Source organism: Oncorhynchus keta, unplaced genomic scaffold (assembly GCF_023373465.1).
Source record: "Oncorhynchus keta strain PuntledgeMale-10-30-2019 unplaced genomic scaffold, Oket_V2 Un_contig_1204_pilon_pilon, whole genome shotgun sequence".
Taxonomy (NCBI): Eukaryota; Metazoa; Chordata; class Actinopteri; order Salmoniformes; family Salmonidae; genus Oncorhynchus; species Oncorhynchus keta.
The window spans coordinates 316,981-335,204 of NW_026277744.1; the positions used below are offsets into that span (position 1 = coordinate 316,981).

The following is an 18,224-nucleotide window of genomic DNA, read 5'->3' on the forward strand; positions in this document are numbered from 1 at the left end:
GACTTACTGGCACAAACACACAGACTACACCTCCAACCTGGGCTGTGTTCTGTAGGACCAAATGGGATAAAACGGTTTGAATTGGAGGACAATGAGCATTCTTATTGGACAATATCAGAGATAGTTGCTCTTCCATTTCAAAACCTTTTATCCTGTTTGGTACTACTGAACACAGTCCAGCACACGTCTAAAAGGAGAGCTCACTCCTGATTGGGTACAGGCTTGGTTGGTTGTTTGTTATTGGGTGCATGTGCTTCCTGGTGCGTTGTGATTGGACTCACCAGGTTGGATGCGGACGCCTCAGCGAATGACAGTCCTCTGGGGATGATGAGGATGTGGTCCTGCTCTTTGCTGACTCGGACCTGGACACAACAACGTTAAAACACCTTGTTATGACCTTGAAACTGCACAGTGCTGCTGCTGCGGACACAAACAAAACTTTAGGAACCTAATGCTCAAACACACTGCTCCCAAACAAAAGGACAGGCACACAGTTGTATGTGTCCTGAACACACATGCTGAGGGTAGTCCTGTAGGCAGGGGATAGACAGAACTCAGATGACACATACCTGCTTGCAGTATGTCTCAGAACACAGTTCTATAGAATAGGCTTATGATGAGTTATGACACGGTTATGACAGTTCTGAATGAGGTTAGTGCAAGGTTTATTTCTTACTGTGATGTAGGAGCTGGCAAAGTGTGCCCAGCTGAACAGGTCCACCAGTCTGTAGAGGCTGGCCAGCTTGCAGCGTGTCTGCTTCTCCCCCTTCACCAGAGTGGTAGACTCCACTCCATACATGTCGTTGATGGGAGTGACCATTCCAAGGCCTGGAGAGGGGGTGAGCAGAGAAAGCAAAGCAGAGAGGGTTAAAAATGTTTTTATTTTTATTTTTTATTGTTGAGTGTGGGGATTGACAGCTCTCTTGTTCTCTGTATAATTATCAATATGAATAATGACACGAATCATTAACAATCAATACACACAGCCTGCATATTAGATTACCTGCAGCCTGGGAATGGAGACAGACCATGTTCTCTCCATTCTACTAAGTACATCAACTGTTCTAAGAGGAAACCAATTCAATCATTCAATACATATCTCATTTAGAGAGACAAGATACTAAACAGATTTCAGATCAGTTGTTAATAACCGATAATAACCATCCGAGACAGTGGTAGAATACATCTGGGTTCGTCTGATCTAACCAACTGATTTAGTATAGAGTGCTCTACACTGGACACTGGACACAAATAGCAACAAGCCATCCTTTGACACTGGCAATGTTCATATCAAAGAAAATTATATGTAGTTACAGTACATTTTAAATAATTCAATCATTTTACTTCACATTTCCTAAGTAATAAATAATACTTGACAATCTTATCCTTTTCATTCCTCATTTACAACAAATTACAGCAAATTCCGTAACTTTCCGCTGGTTGCCGAGATTAGTGGTGTTATTATGTGGACATATTATGGGATATATGAGGTATAACTGAGGACTCTATATTTCAGTGGTTGTCGTGGTAATTGATCATTAGTTCCACATTCCGAGGTCTGTAATTGCATGATTGGAAACAGATTTCACATGTGGAAACCTGGACTGAACAGGGGATGAAAACAGAGCAAAATATGCCAGGCTTTTCCAGAGTCAGCTAGGAGGGACAGGTTACTGATAGATAGTGTGTGTTTCTGTGTATGAGCGTGCGTTCTACCAAGTGTGTGTGTGTGTGTGTCTATACAGATTTGGAAGTCTCCACTTTTCAAAAATAATAGAGTTAAAAATATTGGCCTAGTTGAAAGTCAATCGTATGGTATGCAGCTCCAGTGAGTGGCAGTTGGGCATTGCCTGGGTGACAGGATGTACCAACAGCACTGCCTCCTGAGGGGGGTTACGGGCCGTACCACCAGGATTGTTTTCATTAGGCACCAAATGGAAGAAAACTGAAAAACGGACTCGAAACAGGGAGGGATTACCTGAACATTCAATAAGAAATGCTCATTTTCATTTGACTTTGCTACATGTTTTGCTACGGCGTGCCCTAATGGACCTACCACTACTACTCACAGTGGGGGGTTACGGGACCTACCAACACTACTTACTGAGGGGGGGGTTACTGACCGTACCAACACTACTACTTACTAGGGGGGTTACTGACCGTACCAACACTACTACTTACTGAGGGGGGTTACTGACCGTACCAACACTACTACTTACTGAGGGGGGTTACTGGCTATACCAACACTACTACTTACTGAGGGGGTTACTGGCTATACCAACACTACTACTTACTAAGGGGGTTACTGACCGTACCAACACTACTACTTACTGAGGGGGGTTACTGACCGTACCAACACTACTACTTACTGAGGGGGGTTACTGACCGTACCAACACTACTACTTACTGAGGGGGGTTACTGACCGTACCAACACTACTACTTACTGAGGGGGGTTACTGACCGTACCAACACTACTACTTACTGAGGGGGGTTACTGACCGTACCAACACTACTACTTACTGAGGGGGTTACTGACCGTACCAACACTACTACTTACTGAGGGGGGTTACTGACCGTACCAACACTACTACTTACTGAGGGGGGTTACTGGCCGTACCAACACTACTACTTACTGAGGGGGGTTACTGACCGTACCAACACTACTACTTACTGAGGGGGGTTACTGACCGTACCAACACTACTACTTACTGAGGGGGGTTACTGACCGTACCAACACTACTACTTACTGAGGGGGGTTACGGGCCCTACCGCTACTACTCACACAAACTGGGGGGTTACGGGCCCTACCAACACTACTACTTACTGAGGGGGGGTTACTGACCGTACCAACACTACTACTTACTGAGGGGGGTTACTGGCCGTACCAACACTACTACTTACTGAGGGGGGTTACTGGCCGTACCAACACTACTACTTACTGAGAGGGGTTACTGGCCCTACCACTACTTACTGAGGGGGGTTACTGGCCGTACTAACACTACTACTTACAGTGGGGGGTTACTGACCGTACCAACACTACTACTTACAGAGGGGGGTTATGGGCCGTACCAACACTACTACTTACTTAGGGGTGAGGTGCTGAAGCCAGCCACGGATGAAGACATGAAGAAGTCAGCGATCTGTCGCAGGGCCAGGAGACCAGTGGGGTTGTTGCCTTTCTTCTTCTGCTCCTCAATCAGCCCCTCCAACTCATCCTTAAAGGCCTGGAGACGAGGAGAGGGAGGGGGAGAGAGAAAATGAAGAAGAAGAGAGAAACATTAATCACAGATTAGACTGGAGGTCGTTGGGTGTCACTCTCTCAGTAAACCCAGACTGACTGACTGGTCTAAACTGGCTGGCTGACCAGGGACAGAGAGGTCTATCCTTCTGTAATCTCCACATCCTCAAGTCCCCCCTGCACTACTTACAGCAGTACTGATACAGGCACACACTACTACACACCCTTCTTTACCCCATTCTGTCTTCTTTTTCTTCCTCTCCATCTCTTCCTCTGTTCACCTCCCTTCCTGACTGACCCAGTGCTGCTTCCAAAGCACTGTCACAACTGGAACTAGGACAGGTAGAGCTGAGGATCAAGGGAACTGGGGCGAGTCACACACACAAACACACCGCCCACACACTCTTCAACAGCAGGGCTTAGATTTACCACAGTGTTGACTAGATTTAACCTCAGTACAAGAGTTACTAAGGCAATAACTTTGATATCCCATTACATCTCATTATGTCTTTATAAAAACAACACTATAATTTGAGAGAGAAACGGGTTACAATAACACGGTTAGTCTTGATGTACTGAAACACATCAATCAGAAAAATCCCTATTACATATAAAATGTTAGCTATATATACTATAAAAAGATATCAAAAGCCAATAAACGGAGTTGTAATAAACAAGTAATAGCTTGAAAGACTGTATAGAATGACTAACTGACAACGGGATGGGCCACCATGTTGCAATTGTTGTTTTTGCAAGAGAGGAACCGTTGTTCCGTTACTTAGTGACCTGGGTCAACTCTTATAAACGTCTTACAGTGCATCTCTTAAAAACAAGATTCAGAGAGGGGGAAGAAATAGGACGTGACACCATTTCAGTACAATGACTTTCTAAATAGGAACACATCCAATATTAATGTTTTTATTCCATGTCTCTCAGACACACACACACTTGCATAAGAGCAGTCAGCTCCACAACAGTCTGGGTATAGATTCAGAGTCTCACCCTAAACACAAAACATTTCTGACCGTCTACTCTTCTCTAACCCCCCCCAGCCGGCTGGCCCCATGGGATAGTCCATTATTGTTTGCGGATGGGATCGGGTCGATTCATTTCCCCCCTTGTGGGGGTGGTATTGTAAAATCTCTACAGCATCTCCTGGGAACACAGAACAGAACACAGAGCCAGTATAACTCTAGGGGTTCTGAGGGGTTCTGAGTCGAGGCCAAACATTCCGTTGTCGTTCGGGCCCTGTTGCCATAGTGACGGTTTTGGCTAGGTCTGGTTGCTGCACTGCAGTGGTGCGGATGTGGATAGGGTGTCTGCTGGGCTTGAGGTTTGTTCTGGACTTTTCTATTATACTGTCGACTGTGCTGTTACAGGCTGGAGTGAAAAGACTTGTCATAAACTCCATACTGTTCCCATGATTCTATTTATCAGGCCTGGGAGGGGATCCTGTGTGCCTTCATTACTTCTGAATCTGCATCAGTCTTAATAGTCTTTTACTGGAAAAGGCCTGCACGTGTGTATGACACACACACACACGCACGCACGCAGGCAGGCAGGCAGGCAGGCAGGCAGGCAGGCATTTGCAGTGTGCGAGCTTGTGATGTGTTCAAAGACAGATTATAACGCTGAGCGGCAGGGATTTCATCCCCATCACCTTCATCTAACAGATTAAAGTGGATGTGATCATACGTTTTTCGACCCTCTAATCCTCTGCAGAGAGACTAAAATAAAACACAGATACAGCTCACGGAAGAGCATGTTAGCTAGCTGCTGTGGTGTGTGTGTGTGTTTAAACCCATAAGGCAACCCTGTGCCATAACACTGTCCTAACATTGAGTTGAAACAAACAGCCAGAGCCCAAATCTAATCAAGCTGGCCTGGGGTCTTTCTCTTGACATGAATAGCTGTCCACCATCCTGCCTGAGAAAAAACAACAACACTAAACTGAAAAGCCAAGCCACGGTCACAGAGAGCTTTCCCACTTTCACGAGCCACGTCTCTCCAGTTATTGGTTGGAGCGTATGGGAGGACGTGTGTGATTGGTTGGACAGTCAGGCTTAGGAAGAGAGGATTCCGTGTGCATTCACAACAAAAAGATATTCATCTTTCAAAATGGTGTCTTTAATATAGTCTTTGAGCTTCGCTCTCATTATTAAGACATGCAGATTAGAGCTGGTCCAATAGCTGTCACTGTGAGAAAGAAATCTCTTTCAGGATACACTCCAAAGACTCTCCCTTTTAATCGTATCAGAATAAAGGCTTGTATTTTGTGTGACAAAGCCATAAACAGCACTATATTAAAGCCTTCCGTGTATAAATGTTACATCTACAGTATGTAATATTTCTGTATTACCTAACGTGTTGTTAAAAGAAATCAGCCTCACATTCAACTATCTATTTGTTGGGATGATCCTCTTCCTGCTGAGTGTAGGGCTGCTGACAGACAGGTAAGAGCGCTGGGATGCAGCTGAACCCTGTAGCGTGGGAAAGGACAACAGACACTTATGACTAGACTGTAGCTGGGTTTGCTATCGCGCGTATTGTGTGTGATGAAAGGGTTTTACGTCACCACTGACCGTTTTAATGACACCACTACCCCATCCAGACACACAATCTGGTCAAATAAATACTCACAGTCACACACACACACACACACACACACACACACACACACACACACACACACACACACACACACACACACACACACACACACACACACACACACACACACACACACACACACACACACACACACACACACACACACACACACACACACACACACACACACACACCATGGTCCAAGTGAATCATAGAATACCCTGTAATTACAACTAGACACACTCCCAACAGCCTTGCTAGTTTAGTGAGCACAATGATACTCTTTCATGTGAACTGTGTTGCAAGGTGGGAGAGAGTGAGCGAGCGAGCGAGAGAGAGAGAGAAAGAGATATGTTAACTTGCTTTGGCAATGTTAACATTCGTTTTCCATGCCAATAAAGCCCTTAAATTGAATTGAGAGAGAGACCGAGAGAGCAAGTGCCAGCCAATCAATTCTATTGACGTGTGCGTCAGTAAAAATCGGTCCCCCATTCCAGCTGCAACACTGCCTGCAGGAAGGAACTGTCTGGCAGACCAATAGAAATACTGTACATCCCAGCTAGCACCCAACTCCCTATACAGTGCACTACTTTTGACCAGCGCTTTCCTCCCTGGGGTTTGTACTGCCTAGCCTATGTCATGACGTTGCCCTCTTTGGGTACAGCGATCACTATCGCCCTCTCTCTGTCTCCTACACTCAGGCTGCTGCGACCTCAGGTCGTAAATTCCTGGAGGAGATTGTCTGCTCATGGCCACAGTATAGAGAGAGAGTGAGTTTTCATAGAGAGAACAAAGGAATTTCTTCCACCTCACAGAACTTGAGGTCCGAACAACATTTATGTTCTGGAGAAGGTATAAAAGATTGGTTGAAGAATCCAGCTACGAACTGGTCCATTTGGTACAATTTTGTGAAACTCATGGGAGACAATATGGCCACATTACCACAACACTGTGTATATAATAGCCTCAGTTATAAGGCTTACATCTAATTGTTGTATAAGATGAATGAGTGAGGATGATACTGTTTGTGAAATTGTGTAATGTGATTTTGGTCTGTTTAATGAAGGAAACTCCAATTCCCTTTGGAGCTTAACTAAATCAGAGGACCGCCCATGAGCATAGTTATGGTCGGGCATCCTGGGACAGGCCCTTTTCTGCTCTTCCGAATGAAACCCCCACCCGGGTTTTCTATCACCAGACCATGTTTCTCTCAATTACGAGAGGACTAAGGTTGAGACCAGCTTACCTCGATAACGAGAGGGCCAAGGTTTGAGAGGAGACCATAAACCTGAGTATAAGGTTTGAGTGAGCCCGAATGAGTGAGCATTCATGTGCAAAGGATTAGCATTTCAATTGTTATAATGATCAACTTTGTAGTGTCTCATCTCATTTGACCCCCACTTCCCTTTGTGTCCACCAAGCCGCGATACCGGTTTATCCCACTAGGGAAACGCCGTTATCATTTCCTTGTAACTATCTACTGTTTGTTTATGTTTTTCTGTGAATTACTTAGTAAGTAAATAAATGATTTAAGACAATTGATGTATGGATGACTCATAGTGAAGACTTGGTTCGTGCAGATAACCAACAATTTACAACGTTTGGAATGAGACTAACGTGAGGTAAAGAAGAATTCATTAATCGGAAGACTAAGTGATCAGATATAAATATCTGAATGTTATATTAGGAAAATTATAACTTTATAATCGGAATATTTTCCTTGGTGCTCTGACTTCCTAGTTAATTACAGTTACATGATTCATCAGTTTAATCACGTAATAATAATTACAAAGTTATTTGATAAATAAGTCTTCAGTTTAATGATGCCAAAGACACGACACCAAACATCAATACTTATATCATCTTATCATCTACAATATCATCTTGAATGTGCAGCTGAAATCTCTCTCTCACTCTCTCCGTATCGCTCTTTTTCTCTTCTCTCTGTCTCTCGGTCTCTCATTGAAAGATAATGTAAATGTCAGCACACAAGCTATCTAAGCAATATTGCTCTATAACCTAAATGCCAAACCAAAAGATAGCTAGGCAAAGTTGAGATAACGTATATAAACCAAAACATAGCTAAAAAACGTTGCTTTATAACCTAAATGCCAAAGTAAATGGGATAGTCTCTCAGAAAAGCTTCCAGTTTGAAACTCCAAAGGTTCCTCTGAGAGTACGCATGCTAATGTTCTTTAGAGCGAGATGTTAAAAGTTATGAAGAGAACATCAACAGAAAGAAAGCATGGAAGAAACACTTCCTCTCCTCTCACAGGGGTTTGGAGTCAGGGAGGCTCTATAAATTATCCAGTCATTTTAAGCCTGAGAAGAAGAAATAAAAGTCTGCTTCCTTCTCCCAAACCGCAGTAGCAGTAAATATACACAACCCAACAGCACACACACTGCTTCCTTCTCCCAAACCGCAGTAGCAGTAAATATACACAACTCAACAGCACACACACTGCTTCCTTCTCCCAAACCGCAGTAGCAGTAAATATACACAACCCAACAGCACACACACTGCTTCCTTCTCCCAAACTGCAGTAGCAGTAAATATACACAACCCAACAGCACACACACTGCTTCCTTCTCCCAAACCGCAGTAGCAGTAAATATACACAACCCAACAGCACACACACTGCTTCCTTCACCCAAACCGCAGTAGCAGTAAATATACACAACCCAACAGCACACACACTGCTTCCTTCACCCAAACCGCAGTAGCAGTAAATATACACAACCCAACAGCACACACACGGCTTCCTTCTCCCAAACCGCAGTAGCAGTAAATATACACAACCCAACAGCACACACACCGCTTCCTTCTCCCAAACCGCAGCAGCATTAAATATACACAACCCAACAGCACACACACTGCTTCCTTCTCCCAAACCGCAGTAGCAGTAAATATACACAACCCAACAGCACACACACTGCTTCCCTATTTTCCGCATCACTAAATCACTCAGATTAATGAGCTTTGCTCCACCGATCAAGACGTGCATATCTGATTGGTTGAGATGGGTCACGTATAGACCTATAGTCTTGTTCCCATGCAGCCATGTGACTGGGAGGGAATGAGTCTGAAATGGCACCCTATTTAATGCACTACTTTTGACCAGAGCCCTATGGGATCCCTATGGTCCCTAGTCAAGAGTAGTGCACTATATAGGGAATAGGGTGTCACTTCAGACACAGCCCACGACTCCATAGGAACTAGTGTGACTGGGAGGAAATGACACCACGTATGAAACCAGTGCACAGTTATTCTCTAAACTCTAAGTCTGTTGGCCCATTGTTATAGGACCAGGAGTTTGTCCTGACTACGTGGTCCTTCTGTAGCTCAGTTGGTAGAGTATGGCGCTTGTAACGCCAGGGTAGTGGGTTTGATTCCCGGGACCACCCATACGTAGAATGTATGCACACATGACTGTAAGTCGCTTTGGATAAAAGTGTCTGCTAAATGGCATATATTATTATTATTATATATTATCTATCCAGGAGAGAAAAAATGTGACATGGTCAGGGAAAACTCTGGGTCCTACAGATCAGTTTACCTGGTGATGTGACATGGTCAGAGAGAACTATGGGCCCTGGACCAGTTTACCTGGTGATGTGACATGGTCAGGGAGAACTCTGGGTCCTCTAGACCAGTTTGCCAGGTGATGTGATATGGTCAGGGAGAACTATGGGTCCCATAGACCAGTTTACCTGGTGATGTGACACGGTCAGGGAGAACTCTGGGTCCTCTAGACCAGTTTACCTGGTGATGTGACATGGTCAGGGAGAACTCTGGGTCCTATAGACCAGTTTACCTGGTGATGTGACACGGTCAGGGAGAACTATGGGCCCTGGACCAGTTTGCCAGGTGATGTGATATGGTCAGGGAGAACTATGGGCCCTGGACCAGTTTACCTGGTGATGTGACATGGTCAGGGAGAACTATGGGCCCTGGACCAGTTTACCTGGTGATGTGACATGGTCAGGGAGAACTATGGGTCCTATAGACCAGTTTACCTGGTGATGTGACACGGTCAGGGAGAACTATGGGCCCTGGACCAGTTTACCTGGTGATGTGACATGGTCAGGGAGAACTCTGGGTCCTATAGACCAGTTTGCCAGGTGATGTGACATGGTCAGGGAGAACTCTGGGTCCTATAGACCAGTTTACCTGGTGATGTGACATGGTCAGGGAGAACTCTGGGTCCTATAGACCAGTTTACCTGGTGATGTGACATGGTCAGGGAGAACTCTGGGTCCTATAGACCAGTTTACCTGGTGATGTGACATGGTCAGGGAGAACTCTGGGTCCTATAGACCAGTTTACCTGGTGATGTGACATGGTCAGGGAGAACTCTGGGTCCTATAGACCAGTTTACCTGGTGATGTGACATGGTCAGGGAGAACTCTGGGTCCTATAGACCAGTTTACCTGGTGATGTGACATGGTCAGGGAGAACTCTGGGTCCTATAGACCAGTTTACCTGGTGATGTGACATGGTCAGGGAGAACTCTGGGTCCTATAGACCAGTTTACCTGGTGATGTGACATGGTCAGGGAGAACTCTGGGTCCTATAGACCAGTTTACCTGGTGATGTGACATGGTCAGGGAGAACTCTGGGTCCTATAGACCAGTTTACCTGGTGATGTGACATGGTCAGGAGAACTCTGGGTCCTATAGACCAGTTTACCTGGTGATGTGACATGGTCAGGGAGAACTCTGTCCTATAGACCAGTTTACCTGGTGATGTGACATGGTCAGGGAGAACTCTGGGTCCTCTAGACCAGTTTACCTGGTGATGTGACATGGTCAGGGAGAACTCTGGGTCCTATAGACCAGTTTACCTGGTGATGTGACATGGTCAGGGAGAACTCTGGGTCCTCTAGACCAGTTTACCTGGTGATGTGACACGGTCAAGGAGAACTCTGGGTCCTATAGACCAGTTTACCAGGTGATGTGACATGGTCAGGGAGAACTATGGGTCCTATAGACCAGTTTACCTGGTGATGTGACATGGTCAGGGAGAACTATGGGCCCTGGACCAGTTTACCTGGTGATGTGACACGGTCAGGGAGAACTCTGGGTCCTATAGACCAGTTTACCAGGTGATGTGACATGGTCAGGGAGAACTATGGGTCCTATAGACCAGTTTACCTGGTGATGTGACATGGTCAGGGAGAACTATGGGCCCTGGACCAGTTTACCTGGTGATGTGACACGGTCAGGGAGAACTCTGGGTCCTATAGACCAGTTTACCTAGTGATGTGACATGGTCAGGGAGAACTCTGGGCCCTGGACCAGTTTACCTGGTGAAATAGTCAGTCAGCTGTGCTCAGCAAGCTTGTTAGTTCCTTCTGGTCTAGATCAGTCTTTAAATATAGTCTCTCTCATGGGCTGTCTCGAGAAAACATGAGCTGAGAGAGAGAGAAAGAGGGTGAGAGAAAAAGAAGAGGGAGAGAAAGAGAGAGGGTGAGAGAAAGAGAGAGAGAAAGAGGATGAGAGAAAAAGAAGAGGGAGAGAAAGAGAGAGGCTGAGAGAAAGAGGGTGAGAGAAAAAGAAGAGGGTGAGAGAAAAAGAAGAGGGAAAGAGAGAGAAAGAGAGAGAGAAAGAGATGGAAAGGCAGAGTGCTGGAGGGAGATGTTTATTGTTGTTGTGATAGAGTGGTGTTACACTACTGTTGGAACCAGCTAACCCACATGAGACAGATGACAACAATATGCCCTCCGGGACATCACCTGTCATTAGTTCATAGGTTTAGGCTGTGGCTCACACACAATCAAAACAAAAACATCCACCCACACACACAGTTACATGTACACACATTCTCACGTAGGCAGACACACACACACACACACACACACACACACACCCCCCTTCAACATAGACATTTTCAGACAAAAGACACACACCAAACACACAGGTGAAGTTTAAAGCAGAGAGACTCTGTGCTCGTCTCCTGATCTCTCGACAGCTGGTATAAAAGTGCGCCAAAGAACCCGCGTGGCATGTGTTGAATGTGGATCCCATTTAACGCTTTAAATAGAACACGTCTACACCAGCACACACACTGCTGGAGTGTTGCTGTGGTCTCTGTCACAACGTCAGTGTGTTAACCCCCAAGGGGTTTGACATGGCAGCAGCCGGCAGAAAAGCAGGGAAACTCTCATTCACAGACAGAATGTCCAATTCCCAACAACTGGTGAACAATATCAATTGTCCTCTTGATGTCAAAATGAGCTTCAGGCCAGATGCACCTCTCCGTTTCTTCCCCCCCACCACACACACACAGTCCTACTCCTCACTTACAGGACTCTGTAGTATCTGTGTGACTCTCCTCTCTACCCCCCCCTCTCTTACTTACAGGACTCTGTAGTATCTGTGTGACTCTCCTCTCTACCCCCCCCCCTCTCTTACTTACAGGACTCTGTAGTATCTGTGTGACTCTCCTCTCTACCCCCCCTCTCTCTACTTACAGGACTCTGTAGTATCTGTGTGACTCTCCTCTCTATCCCCCCTCTCTCTACTTACAGGACTCTGTAGTATCTGTGTGACTCTCCTCTCTACCCCCCCCCCCCCCTCTTACTTACAGGACTCTGTAGTATCTGTGTGACTCTCCTCTCTACCCCCCCCCTCTTACTTACAGGACTCTGTAGTATCTGTGTGACTCTCCTCTCTACCCCCCCTCTCTCTTACTTACAGGACTCTGTAGTATCTGTGTGACTCTCCTCTCTACCCCCCTCTCTCACTTACAGGACTCTGTAGTATCTGTGTGACTCTCCTCTCTACCCCCCCCTCTCTCTCACTTACAGGACTCTGTAGTATCTGTGTGACTCTCCTCTCTACCCCCCCTCTCTCTCTTACTTACAGGACTCTGTAGTATCTGTGTGACTCTCCTCTCTACCCCCCCCCCCTCTCTCTCTTACTTGCAGGACTCTGTAGTATCTGTGTGACTCTCCTCTCTACCCCCCCCTCTCTCACTTACAGGACTCTGTAGTATCTGTGTGACTCTCCTCTCTACCCCCCCTCTCTCTCACTTACAGGACTCTGTAGTATCTGTGTGACTCTCCTCTCTACCCCCCCTCTCTCTCTTACTTACAGGACTCTGTAGTATCTGTGTGACTCTCCTCTCTACCCCCCCTCTCTCTTACTTACAGGACTCTGTAGTATCTGTGTGACTCTCCTCTCTACCCCCCCCTCTCTCTTACTTACAGGACTCTGTAGTATCTGTGTGACTCTCCTCTCTACCCCCCCCCTCTCTCTCACTTACAGGACTCTGTAGTATCTGTGTGACTCTCCTCTCCCCCCCCCCTCTCTCTCACTTACAGGACTCTGTAGTATCTGTGTGACTCTCCTCTCTACCCCCCCCCCTCTCTCTTACTTACAGGACTCTGTAGTATCTGTGTGACTCTCCTCTCTACCCCCCCCCCTCTCTTACTTACAGGACTCTGTAGTATCTGTGTGACTCTCCTCTCTACCCCCCCTCTCTCTCACTTACAGGACTCTGTAGTATCTGTGTGACTCTCCTCTCTATCCCCCCCCTCTCTCTACTTACAGGACTCTGTAGTATCTGTGTGACTCTCCTCTCTACCCCCCCCTCTCTCTCACTTACAGGACTCTGTAGTATCTGTGTGACTCCTCTCTCTACCCCCCCCTCTCTCTTACTTACAGGACTCTGTAGTATCTGTGTGACTCTCCTCTCTACCCCCCCTCTCTCTTACTTACAGGACTCTGTAGTATCTGTGTGACTATCCCTCTACCCCCCCCCTCTCTTACTTACAGGACTCTGTAGTATCTGTGTGACTCTCCCTCTACCCCCCCTCTCTCTTACTTACAGGACTCTGTAGTATCTGTGTGACTCTCCCTCTACCCCCCCCTCTCTCTTACTTACAGGACTCTGTAGTATCTGTGTGACTCTCCTCTCTACCCCCCCCCCCTCTTACTTACAGGACTCTGTAGTATCTGTGTGACTATCCCCTCCCCCTCTCTCCTACTTACAGGACTCTGTAGTATCTGTGTGACTATCCTCTCTACCCCCTCCCCCTCGCTCTTACTTACAGGACTCTGTAGTATCTGTGTGACTATCCCCTCCCCCCTCTCTCCTACTTACAGGACTCTGTAGTATCTGTGTGACTCTCCTCTCTACCCCCCCCCTCTTACTTACAGGACTCTGTAGTATCTGTGTGACTCTCCTCTCTACCCCCTCCCCCTCGCTCTTACTTACAGGACTCTGTAGTATCTGTGTGACTATCCCCTCCCCCTCTCTCCTACTTACAGGACTCTGTAGTATCTGTGTGACTCTCCTCTCTATCCCCTCCCCCTCTCTCTTACTTACAGGACTCTGTAGTATCTGTGTGACTCTCCTCTCTACCCCCCCCTCTCCTACTTGCAGGACTCTGTAGTATCTGTGTGACTCTCCTCTCTACCCCCCCTCTCTCTCTCTTACAAGACTCTGTAGTATCTGTGTGACTCTCCTCTCTACCCCCCCCCCCCCTTTCTCTCTCTCACTTACAGGACTCTGTAGTATCTGTGTGACTCCTCTCTCTACCCCCCCTCTCTCTCTCTCTTACAAGACTCTGTAGTATCTGTGTGACTCTCCTCTCTATCCCCCCCCCTCTCTCCTACTTACAGGACTCTGTAGTATCTGTGTGACTCTCCTCTCTACCCCCCCTCTCTCCTACTTACAGGACTCTGTAGTATCTGTGTGACTCTCCTCTCTACCCCTCCCCTCTCTCTTACTTACAGGACTCTGTAGTATCTGTGTGACTCTCCTCTCTACCCCCCCTCTCTTACTTACAGGACTCTGTAGTATCTGTGTGACTCTCCTCTCTATCCCCCCCCCTCTCTCTTACTTACAGGACTCTGTAGTATCTGTGTGACTCTCCTCTCTACCCCCCCCTCTCTTACTTACAGGACTCTGTAGTATCTGTGTGACTCTCCTCTCTACCCCCCTCTCTCTTCTCTTACAGGACTCTGTAGTATCTGTGTGACTCTCCTCTCTACCCCCCTTTCTCTCTCTTCTTACAAGACTCTGTAGTATCTGTGTGACTCTCCTCTCTACCCCCCCCCCTCTCTCTCTCTTACAAGACTCTGTAGTATCTGTGTGACTCTCCTCTCTATCCCCCCTCTTACTTACAGGACTCTGTAGTATCTGTGTGACTCTCCTCTCTACCCCCCTTTCTCTCTCTCTCTTACAAGACTCTGTAGTATCTGTGTGACTCTCCTCTCTACCCCCCCCTCGCTCTTACTTACAGGACTCTGTAGTATCTGTGTGACTATCCCTCTCCCCTCTCTCTTACTTACAGGACTCTGTAGTATCTGTGTGACTCTCCTCTCTATCCCCCCCCTCTTACTTACAGGACTCTGTAGTATCTGTGTGACTATCCCCTCCCCCTCTCTCTTACTTACAGGACTCTGTAGTATCTGTGTGACTCTCTTCTTCTGTTCCATCATATTGAAGTCCTGTCTGAGGTCAGGTGACATGTTCCTCTCTCTCAGGTACTCGGGGTCGTTGGGGTCGATGCGGTCAAAGTATCTTTCCTTTGGACCACCGGGTCCTCCACCGCTGGGCGTGGGAGGGGTGGTCACCACGGTGTGATGGCCTCCTGCACTCATGCCTGCTTCCTACGCTCCTCTGATCGAGCTCAGCTTCTCACTGGAGAGAGAGAGAGGAGAGAGAGAGAGAGAGAGAGTGGTTTAGAATAGAGATCTGACAGTTTGAGTTGCATCATTCAAGTTGCTTGAGAAAATGTCACTTGCAACCTGTAACTGCAACAGTAATTGTGTCCAAATTGCTTTGTGTGACAGCGGTTTTACACTGAACTAAACTAAAAGACGCAATGGAAATGGGACAGATGGGTTGAAAAACAATGGAAATGGGACAGATATGTTGAAAAACAATGGAAATGGGACAGATGTGTTGAAAAACAATGGAAATGGGACAGATATGTTGAAAAACAATGGAAATGGGACAGATATGTTGAAAAACAATGGAAATGGGACAGATATGTTGAAAAACAATGGAAATGGGACAGATATGTTGAAAAACAATGGAAATGGAAATGGGACAGATGTTGAAAAACAATGGAAATAGATGTTGAAAAACAATGGAAATGGGACAGATGTTGAAAAACAATGGAAATGGGACAGATGTTGAAAAACAATGGAAATGGGACAGATATGTTGAAAAACAATGGAAATGGGACAGATATGTTGAAAAACAATGGAAATGGGACAGATATGTTGAAAAACAATGGAAATGGGACATGTTGAAAAACAATGGAAATGTTGATGTTGAAAAACAATGGAAATGGGACAGGGACAATGGAAATATGTTGAAAAACAATGGAAATGGGACAGATATGTTGAAAAACAATGGAAATGGGACAGATATGTTGAAAAACAAAAAACAATGGAAATGGGACAGATATGTTGAAAAACAATGGAAATGGGACAGATATGTTGAAAAAAACAATGGAAATAGGGAAATACAGATATGTTGACAGATATGTTGAAAAACAATGGAAATGGGAAAACAATGGAAAATGTTGAAAAACAAAAAACAATGGAAAAAAATGGGACAGATATGTTGAAAAACAATGGAAATGGGACAGATGTTGAAAAACAATGGAAATGGGACAGATGTTGAAAAACAATGGAAATGGGACAGATATGATATGTTGAAAAACAATGGAAATGGGACAGATATGTTGAATGAAAACAATGGAAATGGGACAGATATGTTGAAAAACAATGGAAATGGGACAGATATGTTGAAAAACAATGTTGAAAAACAATGGAAATGGGACAGATATGTTGAAAAACAATGGAAATGGGACAGATATGTTGAAAAACAATGGAAATGGGACAGATATGTTGAAAAACAATGGAAATGATATGTTGAAAAACAATGGAAATGGGACAGATATGTTGAAAAACAATGGAAATGGGACAGATATGATATGTTGAAAACAATGGAAATGGGACAGATATGTTGAAAAACAATGGAAATGTTGAAAAACAATGGAAAACAATGGAAATGGAAATGGGACAGATATGTTGAAAAAAATGGAAATGGAAATGGGACAGATATGATATGTTGAAAAACAATGGAAATGGGACAGATATGATATGTTGAAAAACAATGGAAATAGGACAGATATGATATGTTGAAAAACAATGGAAATGGGACAGATATGATATGTTGAAAAACAATGGAAATGGGACAGATATGATATGTTGAAAAACAATGGAAATAGGACAGATATGATATGTTGAAAAACAATGGAAATGGGACAGATATGTTGAAAAACAATGGAAATGGGACAGATATGTTGAAAAACAATGGAAATGGGACAGATATGTTGAAAAACAATGGAAATGGGACAGATATGTTGAAAAACAATGGAAATGGGACAGATATGTTGAAAAACAATGGAAATGGGACAGATATGTTGAAAAACAATGGAAATGGGACAGATATGACATGTTGTTGAAAACAATGGAAATGGGACAGATATGATATGTTGAAAAACAATGGAAATGGGACAGATATGATATGTTGAAAAACAATGGAAATGGGACAGATATGATATGTTGAAAAACAATGGAAATGGGACAGATATGATATGTTGAAAAACAATGGAAATGGGACAGATATGATATGTTGAAAAACAATGGAAATGGGACAGATATGATATGTTGAAAAACAATGGAAATGGGACAGATATGATATGTTGAAAAACAATGGAAATGGGACAGATATGATATGTTGAAAAACAAGTCCAGAACATGTAGTTCCCAACTTCCCATGTAGTGGTGGAAAGGTTTATCACCCCAAAGGGAACATTTATTCTGCAGAAGACTAATTTGCCAGACTGTGGGAAAACAATAGTTTAAGTCCTGTTGCAAACTACCATTGAGCACAGATGCAGAGCCCCAAGTTATGAATGTACACAAACTAAGTCTATTCCTGTGGGCAACAACTGTTACAACTAAAAGGAATCCAAACTAGCATGAACCATTGACTTTAAAACAAATCCAAACTAGTGGCAAACAGACAAGTCAAAGAGGACTTTCACTGCAAAATAAGTGAAATCCTCTGAACAGCAACCAGTCACTTTAACCAAACTGCATGCTAAACAGACTGTGGGACATGAGTATGCAGAGCCCCAGGTCAAGTGTCAACACAAAGTCAATTCACTTGACCATGACCATTTTTGAAGAAGCCATTCCAAAGAGGACTTTCACTGCGACATTACTCTTCAAACAGAGAGATAGACAGACAGAAGTACAGGATAACAGGTGACAGTGACATGTCCCAAACAGGGACAGACGTACAGGATAACAGGTGACAGTGACATGTCCCACAGGGGACAG

At 45.1% G+C, this 18,224-nt stretch overlaps 1 protein-coding gene across 8 annotated transcripts in view; it reads right to left on the reverse strand.

Annotated features, from left to right (window-relative positions):
* Positions 1–18,224, reverse strand: part of add3a (adducin 3 (gamma) a) — a 196,149-nt gene that overhangs the window by 30,601 nt on the left and 147,324 nt on the right. For all 8 annotated transcript variants that reach the window (XM_052500860.1, XM_052500859.1, XM_052500863.1 and 5 more), the window contains 4 exons: positions 15,255–15,501; positions 3,087–3,225; positions 677–828; positions 282–362 (listed from right to left, as the gene is read on the reverse strand). In XM_052500860.1, the coding sequence (XP_052356820.1) occupies positions 282–362; positions 677–828; positions 3,087–3,225; positions 15,255–15,461 (579 nt within the window). In that variant the 5' untranslated portion in view covers positions 15,462–15,501. The remainder of the gene's footprint in view (positions 1–281; positions 363–676; positions 829–3,086; positions 3,226–15,254; positions 15,502–18,224) is intronic.